The sequence below is a fragment of the Leucoraja erinacea genome, chromosome 4, assembly GCF_028641065.1.
Source record: "Leucoraja erinacea ecotype New England chromosome 4, Leri_hhj_1, whole genome shotgun sequence".
In the NCBI taxonomy this organism is placed as follows: Eukaryota; Metazoa; Chordata; class Chondrichthyes; order Rajiformes; family Rajidae; genus Leucoraja; species Leucoraja erinaceus.
Genome location: NC_073380.1, coordinates 89904260 through 89923170, shown reverse-complemented (window position 1 = coordinate 89923170; position 18911 = coordinate 89904260). Strand labels below are relative to the sequence as shown.

The 18911-nt window shown below is 41.1% G+C and overlaps 1 protein-coding gene across 1 annotated transcript in view; it reads right to left on the bottom strand.

The window, feature by feature from the left end:
• Nucleotides 1-18911, bottom strand: part of nfatc1 (nuclear factor of activated T cells 1) — a 252670-nt gene that overhangs the window by 210414 nt on the left and 23345 nt on the right. Inside the window, 1 exon segment of the mRNA XM_055634764.1 lies at nucleotides 18509-18668. Coding sequence (XP_055490739.1) covers nucleotides 18509-18668 — 160 coding nt within the window.

Here is an 18911-nt window from a genome sequence, read left to right as displayed (position 1 = left end):
TTGTATTAATCTTTATAAATGTTTTATAAATGCAAGTTTACATTTTACTTATAAGAAAACAAATCCATCCATCACCTGCACTAATGTAATGGTGGCTGTGCAATGTCTCCACTTTTTAAATCACTTCAACTGAACTAAATTACGGAATCAACTACCAAATTTCTTGTTTAGGAAGGATGAATTTGTACACCATGATTTTGGACAAACCAGCTGTGTTCACCACTGCATCATACATGCTAATTCCTATTCTTAAGTGTAATACCTTTGAAACGCCTCAGGCTTGCATTTCCACCTCAGAACTGTCAATATTGTTTTTTCCCCTGGCGATAACTCACGTAGTAAATTACTAAATGTTGTCAATTCTGTGGGATTGTCGTCACTAACCTTCTTTGGAATATCAAAATGGAACTTAGCATGGGTTGTTTGCTGTTTGTGAAATTACTTTTTCACATATAAATCAGATGTTGCCCTGCTAATTAATGGTGGTACTGTCCTAAATCCAATTCTTTCTCCAGATACATTTCACCCCTTTATTTCTCCCCCACTCCCACTGCTTGTTCTGGGTGTATAGTTGTTTTCTTTTCCTTTACAATAACCAAATTCTATTTTGTTTGATCTTCCACTCATTGACACAAGGCCAAACCAGGTCAATATCCAGTATTTTTGTTCACATGACACATTCATCTATCAAGTTATCACTATCTACCTTAACTTTAATCCACCACCCAATGCTTCTTTCCATATAAAAAGTGACCATATAATGTTATGCCCTCCTATCCAGAATCCAAATGGTTGTTAAATACTCAAATTAAAACAGAAACAAGCTGATCTACAATGCAAAACTGCATTTGACTGGTTAATTTATTTTCGTTTGGGCTATTTAGAAAATGCAAGTAACATGAATGTGCTTGCTTATGCACTGTTCCTTTTAACACAAAGCAATAGCAAGTGTGGAAGGAAATGAGGCAGATGAAGTTGTCACAGGGGAGTTGAATATAATACCATTGACTTAAGAACTTACGACGCATACGTCAGGAATGCTTGCAAGAGATTAGCAAAGGTCCAGACAATGATTGCTGCATAAGATGTTTGGTTTGATCAGGAAAATCAGGAAACGCTAAGGTTGAAGCAACTTGCTTGAAGATTGCAACCAGTCATGAGAAGTAGATGAGTTTAAAATACCACACACTCCAAAGAAAAGTTGAAATGTAGAACCTCATTATAATAACAGATGTTGATTACGTTGAAACTGCCTCTCAGATTTCACAAGTCTCAGTGGGTTATTTCAAGGATTGAAAGATTTCTGAAAACTAGCATAATTTTATGATTAAATTGTCAAACATCTCTACCAACCTAGATTAAATTAAAACCTACTGATACGTAATTTATTTTTTACAGTAACAAATGTTTTGTTTGTGACCTTATTACCAGTCTGAAATACAACAGAATTTCAAGTAATGATATCAACATTAAATCATAATTCATTCTTTACATACATGTATGATTTATATCATTAAAACTACATCTAACCTTACAATTTCATTTTTATTGAGTAGCCATATAAACCATATAACCATATAACAATTAAAGCACGGAAACAGGCCATCTCGGCCCTACAAGTCCGTGCCGAACAATTATTTTCCCCTAGTCCCATCTACCTGCACTCAGACCATAACCCTCCATTCCTTTCCCATCCATATACCTATCCAATTTATTTTTAAATGATAAAATGGAAGGTTGGTTAAGAAGGTTCAACTGTTGGGTATAAATGCAGGAGTAGCACGATGGATTCAACAGTGGCTCTGAATGGGAGAAGCCAGAGGGTAATGGTGGATGGTTACACAAAAAAGCTGGAGAAACTCAGCGGGTGCAGCAGCATCTATGGAGCGAAGGAAATAGGCAACGTTTCGGGCCAAAACCCTTCTTCAGACTGATCGGGGGCGGGGGTGGGTGGGGACAAGAAAGGGAAAAGGAGGAGGAGCCCGAAGGCTGGGGGATGGGAGGAGACAGCAGGGGGGCTGAGGAAGGGGAGGAGACAGCAAGGACTAACAAAATTGGGAGAATTCGATGTTCATGCCCCGGGGGTGCAGACTCCCCAAACGGAATATGAGGTGCTGTTCCTCCAATTTCCGGTGCTGCTCGCTGTGGCCATGGAGGAGACCCAGGACAGAGAGGTCGGAGACGGAGTGGGAGGAGGAGTTGAAATGCTGAGCCACCGGGAGGTCAGCTTGGTTATTGCGGACCGAGCGGAGGTGTTCGGCGAAACGATCGCCCAACCTCCGCTTGGTCTCACCGATATAGATCTGCTGACATCTAGAGCAGCGGACGCAATAGATGAGGTTGGAAGAGATGCAGGTAAACCTCTGTCGCACCTGGAACGATTGCTTGGGTCCTTGAACGGAGTCGGGGGGGGAGGTAAAGGGACAAGTGTTGCATCTCTTGCGGTTGCAAGGGAAAGTGCCCGGGGAGGGGGTGGACCGAGAGAGAAGGGAAGAATTGACAAGGGAGTTATGGAGGGAGCGGTCTTTGCGGAAGGCAGATATGGGGGGAGATGGGAAGATGTGGCGAGTGGTGGGGTCACGTTGGAGGTGGCGAAACTGACAGAGGATTACTTTTTGTATGTGACGGCTGGTGGGGTGAAAGGTGAGGACTAGGGGGACTCGGCCCTTGTTGCGAGTGCGGGGATGGGGAGAGAGAGCAGTGTTGCGGGGTATGGAAGAGACCCTGGTGCGAGCCTCATTTATGGTGGAGGAGGGGAACCCCCGTTCCCTGAATAATGAGGACATTTCAGATGTCCTGGTGTGGAACGCCTCATCCGTGGAGCAGATGCGGCGTAGACGGAGGAATTGGGAGTAGGGGATGGAGTCCTTACAGGAAGCAGGGTGGGAAGAAGTGTAGTCCAGATAGGGTAATGGTGGATGGTTGTTTGTCGGGTTGGAGGCAGGTGACTAGTGGGGTGCCTCAGGGATCGGTGTTGGGTCCTTTGTTGTTTGTCATGTAGATCAATGATCTGGATGAAGGTGTGGTAAATTGGATTAGTAAGTATGCAGATGATACCAAGATAGGTGGTGTTGTGGATAATTAAGAGGATTTCCAAAGTCTACCGAGTGATTTAGGTCATTTGAAAGAATGGGCTGAAAGATGGCAGATGGAGTTTAATGCTGATAAATGTGAGGTGCTACACCTTGGCAGGACAAATCAAAATAGGACGTACATGGTAAATGGGAGTGAATTGAAGAATACAGTTGAACAGAGGGATCTGGGTATAACCGTGCATAGTTCCTTGAAGGTGGAATCTCATATAGATAGGGTGGTAAAGAAAGCTTTTGGTATGCTAGCCTTTATAAATCAGAGCATTGAGTATAGAAGCTGGGATGGCATGTTAAAATTGTACAAGGCATTGGTGAGACCAAATCTGGAGTATGGTGTACAATTTTGGTCGCCCAATTATAGGAAGGATTTCAACAAAATAGAGAGAGTACAGAGGAGATTTACTAGAATGTTGCCTGGGTTTCAACAACTAAGTTACAGAGATAGGTTGAATAAGTTAGGTCTTTATTCTCTGGAGCGCAGAAGGTTAAGGGGAGACTTGATGGAGGTCTTTAAAATGATAAGAGGAATAGACAGAGTTGATGTGGATCAGCTTTTCCCTTTGAGAATAGGGAAGATTCAAACAAGAGGACATGACTTCAGAATTAAGGGACAGAAGTTTAGGGGTAACATGAGGGGGAACTTCTTTACTCAGAGAGTGGTAGCGGTGTGGAATGAGCTTCCAGTGGAAGTAGTGGAGGCAGGTTCGTTGGTATCATTTAAAAGTAACTTGTATAGGCATATGGATGAGAAGGGAATGGAGGGTTATGGTATGAGTGCAGGCAGGTGGGACTAAGGGAAAAAAGATGTTCGGCACGGACTTGTAGGGCCGAGATGGCCTGTTTCCGTGCTGTAATTGTTATATGCTTGTTATGTGGTTAAAATCGAACCTGCCTCCACCACCTTCACTGGAAGCTCATTCCACACCGCTACCACTCTCTGAGTAAAGAAGTTCCCCCTCATGTTACCCCTAAACTTCTGTCCCTTAATTCTCAAGTCATGTCCTCTTGTTTGAATCTTCCCTATTCTCAAAGGGAAAAGCTTGTCCACGTCAACTCTGTCTATCCCTCTCATCATTTTAAAGACCTGTATCAAGTCCCCCCTTAACCTTCTGCGCTCCAGAGAATAAAGACCTAACTTATTCAACCTTTCTCTGTAACTTAGTTGTTGAAACCCAGGCAACATTCTAGTAAATCTCCTCTGTACTCTCTCTATTTTGTTGACACCCTTCCTATAATTGGGCGACCAAAATTGTACACCATACTCCAGAATTGGTCTCACCAATGCCTTGTACAATTTTAACATTCCATCCCAGCTTCTATACTCAAAGCTCTGATTTATAAAGGCTAGCATACCAAAAGCTTTCTTTACCACCCTATCTACATGAGATTCCACCTTCAGGGAACTATGCACAGTGATTCCTAGATCCCTCTGTTCAACCGCATTCCTCAATTCGCTACCATTTACCATGTACGTCATATTTTGATTTGTCCTGCCAAGATGTTGCACCTCACACTTATCAGCATTAAACTCCATCTGCCATCTTTCAGCCCATTCTTCCAAATGGCCTAAATCTCTCTGTAGACTTTGGAAATCTACTTCATTATCCACAACACCACCTATCTTAGTATCATCTAAGTAGGAAGGAACTGCAGATGCTGATTTATACCAAAGATAGATATAAAATCCTTGAGTACCATAACTCAACGGATCAGGCAGCATCTCTGGAGAAAAAGAACAGGTGATATTTCAGATATCCTTCTTCAGAAGAAATTAGAAGTCTGAGGAAGGGTCTCGACCCGAAACGTCGCCTATTCCTTTGCTCCATAGATGCTGCCTCACCCGCTGAGTTTCTCCAGCTTTTTTGTCTACCTTGTATAAATTAGATGATCTATCCCAGAATATGGCCAAAATAGATGATATGGAATCTTTATCAGCGGCAAAATAAGGCACAATATCATGGGAGTAACCTTGATAATGGTTGATAACCTTGTACTTACAGCAGGCTCATAAATGATCTACCTTATTGAGAGTGGCTGAACATGGGGTAGTCCCCTAAGCAACTTTTTTTGACCCAATATTCTGAGTAACTAGTTTTTGCTTATACAACAATAAAAATGAGGTCCATATTTCTAAGTGCTGCTTTCACTATTATTTTGGATAAAGCAACAATGTACATCTATGTACCACGAGGAGTAATATCACAATGTTAGGATAGCTGACTATAAACCTGGTCAAACGGATTAATATTTGTAAGGCAAACAAAGTAGAGATAAAGGGGGTTATAATAAAGTAACTCCTGAGAATAGGACCTAGGCAGCAAAAAGGTCTGCTACCGGTTCTGGGGACATTTGAGATATCAAGGCTAGGATTGGAATAGTGCAGAGGTTTCTGAGGGTTGTAGGATTGGAAGAGGTTTCAGCAACAAGAAACAGTGTGACCACTGAATAATTATACATGGAAACTGGGATTTCTGCTGCATTGTTTATGTTTTTACAGTGTCATAGAGTATGTTCAAAAGTTTCATGGTTTCCCTCAGTTTGTATTGAAGCTATTATGGGAAAGTGCTGACAGATTGAAGATCTCAGCCCTAATCAATGTCCCATTATTGAATTTCAAGATATGAAATATGTATTAATAGAAATGAGTGTGCCCAAAAATAAAGTGTACAACTTAATCCAAACACTGGCTAACCATAAACTGCAAGATACTGTTGAGATTTTACTGCTGTGTGCAACATATTCATTCGCAAAGAATATCCTGCCTGCAGTGGAGAGATTATTGTACTTTATACACATGGGGAGGAGCTATTGTGCCTTTCTATAAATACCATCTGATATATTTCAGGCTTGCCATACCTTTGTAGCATTGGCATTAGCTTGGTAATAACACCTAACGTTAATCTTCTTATAACAGATTTGTCTGACAATGACTATTGTGGATATAGGTGAAAACATGCACAAACCTTGATCATGCTCAAACATAAGAAGAAATCTGACCTTTTCTGATACAACCTTTGCCTGCTGAATGGTGTAAAACTATTCTTAACAGGGTATCCTCAGTACTTTCCTCCTTTAGCCTCTGTACTGTGTAGCTTCTGATCTTCTTGATGTTAACCTCTGTCTCACTCTCCGTGCTCTATTTCCTCTGAGTGCCCCCTCTAATCTTACCCTCTAAAAGCAATCTCCACCCTTTGATCACTGCCAATGAAGACAGAAGAAATCTCCTTATTCAGAGAGTGACGTAATTGTGGAGCTCACTTCCACACGAGTAGTTGGTGTAATGGGAGGCTGGCTACATGTGCAGGAGAGGGCAAATAGACTTTAATAGGGAATGTTCGGAAGAGACTCGAATGGAGAGTGAATACTAGATGGGCTGAGTGGCCTGTTTCTGTGCTGTATATCCCATGTACTCCAGTGTAAACTACCATCCCCTTGATCTTGCTATCTCATTGTTTCCATTAATCATTACGAGTAGGGACAAACTTGATTGCTTCCTCATTTCTTTTTTCACATGCATACCCCTTCTCTCTCCCACACCTATTTCATCTGCATATTTTGCTGGAAAAGTTTCTCCCACCAATTCACTTACAATCACCCTTTCAAAATGTCTACCTCTCTAATCTCGGGCCTCCTTTCCTTTATAAATCAGAGCATTGAGTATAGAAGTTGGGATGTAATGTTAAAATTGTACAAGGCATTGGTGAGGCCAATTTTGGAGTATGGTGTACAATTTTGGTCGCCTAATTATAGGAAGGATGTCAACAAAATAGAGAGAGTACAGAGGAGATTTACTAGAATGTTGCCTGGGTTTCAACAACTAAGTTACAGAGAAAGGTTGAACAAGTTAGGGCTTTATTCTTTGGAGCGCAGAAGGTTAAGGGGGGACTTGATAGAGGTCTTTAAAATGATGAAAGGGATAGACAGAGTTGACGTGGATAAGCTTTTCCCACTGAGAGTAGGGAAGATTCAAACAAGGGGACATGACTTGAGAATTAAGGGACAGAAGTTTAGGGGTAACATGAGGGGGAACTTCTTTACTCAGAGAGTGGTGGCTGTGTGGAATGACCTTCCAGTGAAGGTGGTGGAGGCAGGTTCGTTTTTATCATTTAAAAATAAATTGGATAGTTATATGGACGGGAAAGGAATGGAGGGTTATGGTCTGAACGCAGGTATATGGGACTAGGGGAGAATACGTGTTCAGCACGGACTAGAAGGGTCGAGATGGCCTGTTTCCGTGCTGTAATTGCTATATGGTTATATGGTTATTGCAACTTTTCTGCAGCTGCCAATCTTTCAGTCACACATGCAACTCTAATGCCCTGGATGCAAATGAAACAATTGCATCCTGTCCATGGCACTCCCCATCATGGTACAGAGGACGCATTTTTAAACGGATATGACAAATAATTTGTTAAGTTAATCATCACCAGAAATGGAGAATGTTGCTATGTTGGAGGTGATATGTTTCATCGGCTTTCCCATGTGCAGCTGTCAGGGGTTATGGGGAGAAGGCAGGAGGCTTGGGTTGGGAGGGATAGATAGACCAGCAATGATTGAATTGCAGAGTAGACTTGATGAGCCGAATGGTCTAATTCTGCTCCTATCACTTATGGCCTTATGACCTTGCGCTCATAATAGATACCCACTATTTCAAAGAAGAGCCAAGATGTTCATTCTGGTACCCTTCACATTATTATTCATCAATAATAACATTCCTAAAAACAGATTGTGGACTTATTATCAAACCATTTTTTTTACAAATCTTGCTTTCCAACTACGGTTCCAAACTAAAAGTATTCCATTGGTTATAAAGTGGCCGGAATATCAAGAAATTGTGAAATGTGTAAGATTTTCTTTGTTAAAGCATCTGAACACCTATCACAATATCTTCTTGCATGGTTCAGTGTCAAATTTTGTTTAATAACACTTCTGTATTACATATTGCAAACCTCTACTGAGTTATTGGCACTATATGAATATAAGTTCTTGTTCCTGTGCTTGGGCATTGACTAATACTGCCAGGGCAGCACATTTTGCTCCATTGCGCACTAATCAAACAGAACCTCCCTGCCAGGGCACTAAATCATGTAAATACTTCACTTAAATCAATTCCAAATTGTTTAATGCAAGATCCCAGTTGTATTCTGCAGTTGCATAGGGCTCTGGTGAGACCACATCTAGAGTATTGCGTACAGTTTTGGTCTCCTAATTTGAGGAAGGACATCCTTGTGATGGAGGCAGTGCAGCGTAGGTTCACGAGATTGATCCCTGGGATGGCGGGACTGTCATTTGAGGAAAGATTAAAAAGACTAGGCTAGTATTCACTGGAGTTTAGAAGGATGAGGGGGATCTTATAGAAACATAAAAATTATAAAAGGACTGGACAAGCTAGATGCACAAAAAATGTTCCCAATGTTGGGTGAGTCCAGAACCAGGGGCCACAGTCTTAGAATAAAGGGGAGGCCATTTAAAACTGAGGTGAGAAAAAAAAAATTCACCCAGAGAGTTGCGAATTTGTGGAATTCCCCTGCCACAGAGGGCAGTGGAGGCCAAATCACTGGATGGATTTAAGAGAGAGTTAGATAGAGCTCTAGGGGCTAGTGGAATCAAGGGATATGGGGAGAAGGCAGGCACGCGTTATTGATTGGGGACGATCAGCCATGATTACAATGAATGGCGGTGCTGTCTCGAAGGGCCGAATGGCCTCTTCCTGCACCTATTTTCTATGTTTCGATGTTTCTATTAAAAGGGGGTCATTGTGTCGACAATTCAGATTCACTGCCATTGTATTTTGAAATGAGATTACTTATTCAGAATCTTTACCGCAATTAAGGCTTTGCTGCTATCACAAAGTGTATTGCACAACAAACTTTATAGTAGAACAGAAACAGGCCAATCAGCTCAATAGATCTAAGCTGCTGTGCATGTTTCACACTTAATTCATTTCAAACTATCAGCGAACATCTTTATTCCTTCTATTCTGTGATACCCTAATGTCAGTGCTGAACAAGACCAACCCTTACCTGCCTGCACATAATCCATATCTTTACATTCCCTGCATATGCATGTGTTCATCCAAAATACTCAAAAAAGCCATGATCATATCTGCCTCCACCCATCCCCCTCCCCCGCAGCGTGTTCCAGGCATTGGCGACCCTCTGTGGAAGAAATCTTGCCCATCTCTTCTCCTTTTAACTTTGCCCCTCTCTCCTTAAGCTATGCCCTCTTGTATTTGATATTTCCATCCTGGGAAATAGGTTCTGAGCGTTTAACCTATCTATAAGTCCTATTATTTTACATACATCTATCAAGTGTCCTCACAATCTCCAGCATTCCTGAGTAAATAATCAAAGCCTGTCCAACCTCTCCCTGAAACTAATATTCTACAATCCAAGCATCATTCTGGGGAAACTTTCTCTGCATCCTTTCCAAAGCCTCGACATCCTTCCTGTAATGTGGTGACCAGAACTGCACACAATGCTCCAAATGCATCATAAACAGGCCCATAACGCTGCATCATGACTTCCTGGCTCGTATACTCAATTCCCCAACCATTGAAGTCAAGCATACTTGTGCCTTCTTTACCATTCTATCGACTTGTGTTGTCACTTTCACAGAGTTATGGACTTGGACCCTGTATATTAAATTTACCTTAAATGCACCGATTCTAATTGTGGTAATCAATTCCGTACTCAAGCTACTTTAGCAACTAGATTCATGAAGACAATCGTATATTTTTGGCACCTAGGTTATGAATCTTCCACACATCAACCCAATCAAAACCTTTCATAATGGTAAAGACCTCTGTTAGCCTTTACTTTCCTGGAGAATCTATGTCAGCAAAGACTGAACAGGCTAATCAGTATTTGTATTAACTCTACAATCAATGGAAATTAGACTTACAAATTACTGGAATTCACATACTTTCACTGTGTCTCCTTAAGGTTTTATTTAATACCCAAACCAGAAGTAAACAATGTTCTCATTTCAATACTACCATCACGAAGTGGGTACAGGAGCCTGAAAACAACGGCCTCCTAGTTCAGGAACAGCTTCTTCCCAGCAACCATCAAGCTCTTAAACACAGCATGACTCTAACCACTACCTTAGCAATTCGGGTAATCTATGCAGTTATTTTTGGTTGCACCACGGATTTCCGTTTTGCATTATTATGTTCTGGTTATCAAATATCACCAATTACCAATAATTGTACTATCGATCATTGTACATTTATTTGTGTGTTACGTAAATGGCTTGTTCAGCTGCAGCAAGCAAGAATTTAATTGCTCTGTCACCAGTATATATGGCAATTATACACTCAACTCTTGATTTTATGTGTTTCTTCATAACTATTATTTTCCCTTATTAGAGAAAGCAAACACTTGACAATTCTGGTGCCTAACAATGCCGCTAATTGTAACTCAGCTTACCAATGCAAATATATATTTTTCACACATTTAAAATTACTTATTTCAAAGTAGCATCGTTAATTGAGACTATATCTTCCAAGCACCTGGAACTGATTTATTACTCTGTAAAAGATACAAAGTGAAGAGAAAGTAATTGTTTATTGACACTGGTATGACTCTGCAAGCCCCGCAGAATAAAAACCGGCATTTGTTTCTATTCTATTTTATCAGTCCCTTTAAATCATTGTCTATTGCCATTGAAAACCTTTTTTTTTTAATGTTACTTTGTGTAAACCCTTTATGATTGTCAAGGCTTCCGTCAAATCTTCTTTTGGCCTCATCCAGCGCCAATAAAAAAGCATGGTGAATTGTTAAAACATGAAAATACATTTTTAACTGACTGAAACTTTGTATAATAATCTATTGGTATTGATTTATTAGTCTTATTCACCAAGATACAATAAATCATCTGTGCTCAATCAGTACGATCTGACCACAGATTAGCACTACAGGTAGTGCAAATGAGTGCAGGATAGTGTACCAGTGAAGATGCAGATTTTTTTTAAAGTGCAAGTATGGCAAAGAGGTAGATTGGAGGACCAGGAATACATTCTTAGCATATCAGAGGTCTGTTCAGATGTCTGATGAAATTAAAATTCCACATTTAAATTAACCAAGCAGTTTTGTAGACCCCAGCAGTCCATGGAATTTTATGAGCAGCCTTTGGAGTTAAATATGCTTACGATTCATAACTTTCTTCCATTTTTAAATCATAAAATCGTTGCACATTTTACAAAGGAAAACGCCATTCAGCACGTGTGACTTTGCAGACTGAAACTGCGGAGAGATTACATGACATTGAATACACATAACAGTTTACTTGTACATTACATTGGTAAAATCATATTAGTTTACTGTGCACAGTATTGATGTCATTAGTTTGGAAGGTTGAATGTAATTGGAGCATGTAATTGGAGCTTACTAAACTATTACCTGCAATACCTTGTATATGAAGGCTGAAGAGATTAGGCTTGTACCTGCTGGAATTTACAACAGCGAGAGGAGTCTTACAATAAAGAAAATATATCAGTACAGTACAGGAACAGATCCTTCAGCCCCATGTCTGCACCAACCATGATGACAATCTAAATTAATCCTATCGGCCGATACATGGGCTGTTTCCTTGCAACCCTTCAATGTTTTGAGGCGTTACAATATTAAAGTAATTACAAACAAAGCCACATATGTAAAAGATTAATAGGATTTATGAATCCACCCGACTTTACTTGACTACAAGACTGTCTGGCAACATTGCATATGCAAAACTCAACGAACTGTGTGTGGCACTGAAAAAAAAATTGTGGAGAGGGAGAAATTCTGGGCTTTTTCCATTTGTCCATTTATGTCCACAAAGAATGTCCATTTATTCTTTTAATAATAGGGGCTTAGACCACCACATTTTGTTATGAATGGCTGTGGAATATGTGTCCAGTTACATGATCTGATGTAGCAGTGGATTAAACAAGCTGGAGAAGAGTAATGATGAAGGGGGCAAGGTGGTGCCAAAGTGTGGAATCAACTGGCTCCCAATACAATGCCTCAACTGGAGCCAGTTTTTGTGTGCACCTTGGACGATGAAATTTGACTGGATCATGGTGATGATCTAAACTTCTAGATGAACTGTTAAATATACACTATATTAACACATATGGAAATTCTTGCAATTAGCATTATGTTCATGGTGAAATAATCTACTTTGGGTCAAGTGGCAAATATTCAACAAGCCAACTTGCCTGCTGTTTTTTGAAAGAATGTCATGGTCAAGAGGAAGACAAGGCCACACATCATCCAAAAGACAGCATCCCTGTCAGTGCTGTACTCCCTCAGTACTGCATTGGAGTGTCTCCTGGACTCTTCAGCATATCTCCCAAGTGGAATGTGAACTCACAGACCTCTGGACTCAGACGTGGGACTGAGCAACCAACACGCAAATATGGGTCACTTGGTTGTTTATGTTCATGAATTACATCTTTCATGAAAGAAGAGAATGTGACAAAAAGAGAACGGACTAAAATCTGAGGGCAGGCATCTGAGGGACATGGACAATGGCTGCCAACCATCAGACCACATAAAGACACAAGATAGGAGCAGGAGTAAGCCATCTGGCCCATCAAGCCTGCCCCATCGTTTAATTGATCATTTCTGATCAGTCCCAGGCTTCAACTTCCCTTCTATGTCATAGCTTTCAAATTCCTGATTTTTTTAAGATTTATCTACTTCAGGGATATAGCCTCCACAAACCCTGGGATAGATAATTCCAGAAATTTACCACAATTTGTGAAAAGTTTGGAATGACCATCCATTATCTGACATCCATGACCCTTCATTTGAGATTCTCCCACTGACAAGCTTCTCAACATTTACCCCATTGTGCAACCAACAGATGTTATCTATTTCAATAAGGTCACCCCTCAATCTTCTGTACTCCATAGAGTACAGATCCAACTACTTTAGCCACTTGTGTTTGGACAACAACCTTATCTCAGGAGTTAGCCGAGTGATTCTCTTTTGAACGGTCTCTAATGCTAGGAAATCCTTTCTTAAACAAGCAAACCAAAACTATGCACAGTATTCCTGGTGTAGTTTCATCCAGACCAGCAACTCTAATAATACACTGCTATTTCAAAATGGCAACCGCCTTGCAATAAAAGCCATTGTATCATTTGCCTTCATTGCTACTCGCTGCAAAATATAAAACTTACCTGGTGTATTACCCTATATGCCCCGGTCCCGCTTAGAAAACCTGAACAGAAACCTCTGGAGACTTTGCGCCCCACACAAGGTTTCCGTGCGGTTCCCGGAGGTCCCCAGAGGTTTTTGTCAGTCTCCCTACCTGCTTCCACTACCTGCAACCTCCGGCAACCACCTGCAACCTCCGGGAACCGCACGGAAACCTTGGGTGGGGCACAAAGTCTCCAGAGGTTTCCGTTCAGGTTTCCTAAGTGGGACCGGAGCATAAGGGAAGAGTAGGGGCTGGGGAACACTTGGATTCCTTGTAGCAAGGTCCTCCCTGTGTGCTGGCAGATCCTTCCATGATGCAATAGGATAATGTGTGAGTGGGAGAGGGTACACAGAATAGGTTCCACCCACTATACAGCTCTAGAAAATATTGACCTTAAAACTATGCCCTCTAACCATAAAAAATGTAAACAAAAAATAAAAATCCCTAAGCCCAGGTCGAATTTTCTTTTTGAACATGTAAACTATATTTATCTCCATGCCCTCAAACATTCCCTCTGTGGAAAGGGGTAGGCTGTGTGGTGCCCTCAGGCTGCCACAGACTCTCCACTGGAAGTTATGGGGATCACCACAACTTTGCTATCCCACAGTAAACTTTATCAGGAATCAAACATAGAAGCTTATCCAGATAAACTGTTGCTTGCCATTCACTGTCTCATGCAATGTAGGGCAGGAGGGATAACTGAGGAATGCAACATGAGATTTCAAATAATACCTTGAGACACAAAGCGTGAATGGAAATGGAAATCAGATGGTTTCTATAATGGTGACTAATCCACAAGACAAGTAGAGAAGAGGAACTACAGATGCTGGAATCTTGAGCAAAAAACACAAAGCGATGGGAGGACTCCAGACTGAAGAAAGGTCCTGACCCAGTACATCAGGATTTACATAAGGAAGGACATTATTGCCATAGAGGGAGTGCAGAGACGGTTCACCAGACTGATTCCTGGGATGTCAGGACTGTCTTATGAAGAAAGACTGGATAGACTTGGTTTATACTCGCTAGAATTTAGGAGATTGAGAGGGGATCTTATAGAAACTTACAAAATTCTTAAGGGGTTGGACAGGCTAGATGCAGGAAGATTGTTCCCGATGTTGGGGAAGTCCAGGACACTGGGTCACAGTTTAAGGATAAGGAGGAAATCCTTTAAAACCGAGATGAGAAGAACTTTTTTCACACAGAGAGTGGTGAATCTCTGGAACTCTCTGCCACAGAGGGTAGTTGAGGCCAGTTCATTGGCTATATTTAAGAGGGAGTTAGATGTGGCTAAGGGGATCAGGGGGGTATGGAGAGAAGGCAGGTACGGGATACTGAGTTGAATGATCAGCCCTGATCATATTGAATGGCGGTGCAGGCTCGAAGGGCCGAATGGCCTACTCCTGCACCTAATTTCTATGTTTCTATGTTTCTATCACCTATCTATGTTCTCCGGAGATGCTGCCTGACCCAGAGTTACTCCAACACTTTGTGCTATTTTCAATCCACAACACAAGATATTTAAGAAGGAACTGCAGATGCTGGAAAATCGAAGGTAGACAATAATGCTGGAGAAACTCAGCGGGTGAGGCAGCATCTATGGAGCGAAGGAAATAGGCAACGTTTCGGGTCTGAAGAAGGATTTCGGCCCGAAACGTTGCCTATTTCCTTCGCTCCATAGATGCTGCCTCACCCTAAGATTAAGATATCCAGCTGAAATACTTTAAGCCTCAGGCAGTTGGTTTCATGACTTTTGTCCTGTCTAAATTCCCACCTTATTTACTGGTGCCTTTTAACTGGAAGTCTGAACAATAATGAAATGCAATGCAAGCCCAGAGCCGAGTTTCATTTCTGGGTACAAAAAAATGATTTAACCTAATTAATATAGAATACTTGCAATTTGGTGGGAAAATATTTCTTTACCTTCACAACAAATGGAATACACCCACTTATTTCCTCTAACACAGCGTTCTGGTTTACAAATGTGCTTATACAACTTGTGGCTACAACACTGTGGCTATATCTCTTGCCTTCCTCAGCAGTGTAGGTGTACTTCTCAACCTCCGTGCATGCCTGGTGAAGTATCATGAAGGTAAGCAGTTCTGCATGTAAAATTGTTCAATGGACAATTATTATACAACGTGATCCAATATAATGAACATAGAACGTAAAATAGTACAGCACAGAAACATGTCCATCGGCCCATACCTCTGGCAATCATGATGACAAGTTGAAATAATCTACATTGGCTGATCTATATCTCTCCATTCTCTGCATATCCATGAGCGTATCTAAAAACCTCCTAAATGCCACTGTCCTATTGGCTTCTACCACCACCCCCACAAAGCGTACCCATCATTCTCTTTGTAAAAAACTTGCCCCACATGTCTCCTTTAAACCTTCCCTCTCTGACCTTAAAGCTATGCCCTCTAGTCTTTGACATTTCCAACCCAGATAACAAATTCTGATTGCCTACCCTATCTCTGTCTCTCATCATTTTACATAGAACCTAGAAAAGTACAATGTACGAACAGGTTTTTTAGCCCACAATGTCTGTGCCCAACATAATGCCAAGATAAACTAATCTCATCTGCCTACACATGATCTTTATCCCTCCATTTGAAGCATATCCATGTGCCTATCTAAAAGCTGCTTAAACGTCACTATCATATTTGCCTCCACACCATCCCTTGCTACACTACTCCAGGCACCCACCACTCCCCGTGTAAAAAAACAACCCTCTCACTTTCATCTATGCTCTCTTTGTTGTTGACTTTCAAAGTTGGGAAAATTGTACTGATTGTCTACCCTACCTACAATATGTCTCTCATAACTTTATATACTTCCATTAGGTATCCCCTCAACTTCCAACGTTCTAGAGAAAACAATCCAACTTTGTCCAATCTCTCCATGTAACTAATACCCTTAGTCCAGGGGGCATTTTGGTAAGACTCTTCTGTGCCCACTCCAAAGCATCCACATCCTTCCTATAATGGAGCAGAATTGAAGGCAATACTCCAAATGCAGTCTAACCTAAGTCTTTTAGATTCTTATACTCAATGCCCCAACCATACATCTTAATTACCACCCTATCTACTTGTGTTGCCACTGTCAGAACCTATCTGTGTGTCAAGATCCCTCTGCACATCAATGACGTTAAGGATCTTGCCGACAACCACATACGTTTCCCCTTACTTCAACCTCTCAAATTGCAACATCTCACCGGCTTGGAATTAAATTCTATCTGCCATCCATTTCTGTAGTGGATCTATATCCCGCTGTATACTTCTATCAAATCTCCCCTCAATCTCTGACACTCCAGAGAAAAGAATCCAAGCTTGTCCAACCTCTCCGTATAGATAATTCCCTCTAATCCAGGCTGCATTCAGGGTGGCAGAGTAGACAAAGTTGGTAGAGCTGCTGCCTCACAATGCCAGAGACCCCAGGCTCGATCCCAACCTTGGTTGCTGTCTGTGTGGAGTTGCGAACACCTTCCTCCAGGCGCTCCGCTTTACTCCCACATTCCAAAGATGTGCGGCTTTACCGGTCAATTGGTCTCTGTAAATTCCCCCTGGTGTGTAAGGTGCAGATGCAAAAGTGGGGTAACATAAAACTAGTGTCAACAGGTATGGTTGGCGTGACTTGGTGGGCTGCAGGACCTGTTTCCATGCTAAACTAAATTCTTCTGCCCCCGCTGCAAACCTTCCACATCCTTCCTGTGATGGGACATGATCGTTTCGAGGTCAACATAATAACAATATTCAAACTCACTTCCCAAGAAATTTGTTAAGAATTCTAATTTACTTTTGAACATAAACACAAACTAAAATGACTGAATTTTTATTTTGGAATATAACTTTGATTATCCGTAATCTTCATGCACAGGAAATACAAAATTATATTATACAAAATTAAAGTGAACACTGTTAGCTAAAAAAAAAATCCAGAATGTTGTTCCAAAGACATATTACAACTGTTAAATCCATTTTGCTTTAAAAATTAGTACATACATCACTGGGCAGGAACAATGTGTTCCCTTCTGCAAAAGTAATTCCAAAAAAAGTTTCAAGTTGAACAATAAACAATATGTGCATTTTTGGCGTTAAAGATTGGCTTGTGTCTACAGGATGATATATGATTAACTCAATGAGAGTCCAGAGTTACACAGGTCTGTATGTTAGGCAAGCTACAACAAGAAATACATTAAGAGGCTATGGCCAACATTCACAATCACAGACAACTCAATTTCGCCTTTGAGCTCACAACAGTAGAGTTACTTAGACAACATGTATCCCTCACATCATCAAGAAAAGTTGGTATGGTCTAGTCTATGTACGTTTCAAATCATAGTTCAATGTTCTTTGTATTGGCATTGTGAGCAACTCAATTCAAAATGCAGCCTATGACAACCTTCACAGGACAGGCCTGGTAGACAACAATGATTGACAGTAGTTGCAAAATAAACCCCCCCAGTGCCTGGCATTCCCTCCCAGGGGAAATAGTCCTTCTGGGTTTAGCCTAGTGAATCCATTTATCCTTTTAAACACCTCAATTAAATCATTTCTCAGTCCCCCAAACTCAAGGAAACAATAAACTTTATTCAATCTCAATCCCCTAACTTAAAGATAAACCCAGAAGTAATTATCTGGTAGATAAATAGTATTGATTCTCCAATTCCAACATGGTTAAAAAAAATGTAGTATGTCAGACGTGTTCTGACTAAGACACTCCATACCAATGTGTTACAGCAAGAGTAAACATTCAAGACTTAACTTCAGATCATTGATTATTTTACTTATGTCTTCTTTCCCCTCAACACCAATTTCCCATCTCCCCTAACTTCTTTCTTTAAAGTCTTCGTTCCTGTGAAAGCTCCGTGATCTCACAGGAACTTATGGTTGGTTGTTCCCGTCAAACCACCAACATCATGGGGTAACATAGAAACATAGAAATTAGGTGCAGGAGTAGGCCATTCGGCCCTTCGAGCCTGCACCGCCATTCAATATGATCATGGCTGATCATCCAACTCAGTATCCCGTACCTGCCTTCTCTCCATACCATGGGTACATGGATCCTAGATCCTATCTTGGTACAGTTGCAGTTGATTCTTAACTGCAACTGTACCAAGGCTTAAAGCAGAACTCTCACTGCAGCACATACACCTTCTAGACCAAGTAAACATTGAGCGAGTTGAAATAAACCAGTTTGCAGTAAAGTAGAGTATGAACCTGCACAATTGGATGGCCGCCACCAGATGCTTTTACTGCTCCACGACTGCCCTCTGTCTCGTAGTGGGCTCTGTGATGTGACTTAGGCTGTACTTCAATCTCCAGCTCGTATGGCCCTGCATGGGATGGCAGCTGCCAGTCAAGGGCAGGTAAAGTAGAGCTAAGCAGAAGTAAACATATTTAGTTTAGTAATTTAACAAATCTGCTTTAACCACACCAACATAACTCAATCTATAAATCTTGCATCAACACAGTCACGTATTTCAAATTAATGTTTCTACAGTAAATATCCCCACATATGCATATTAATGTGTTAATTCAAATAATTATTTTACTTATACGAAGAGTGATGGTTCAGTCCACACAGGCAAGAATTTTCAATGTTCCATGTTTGGTACATATG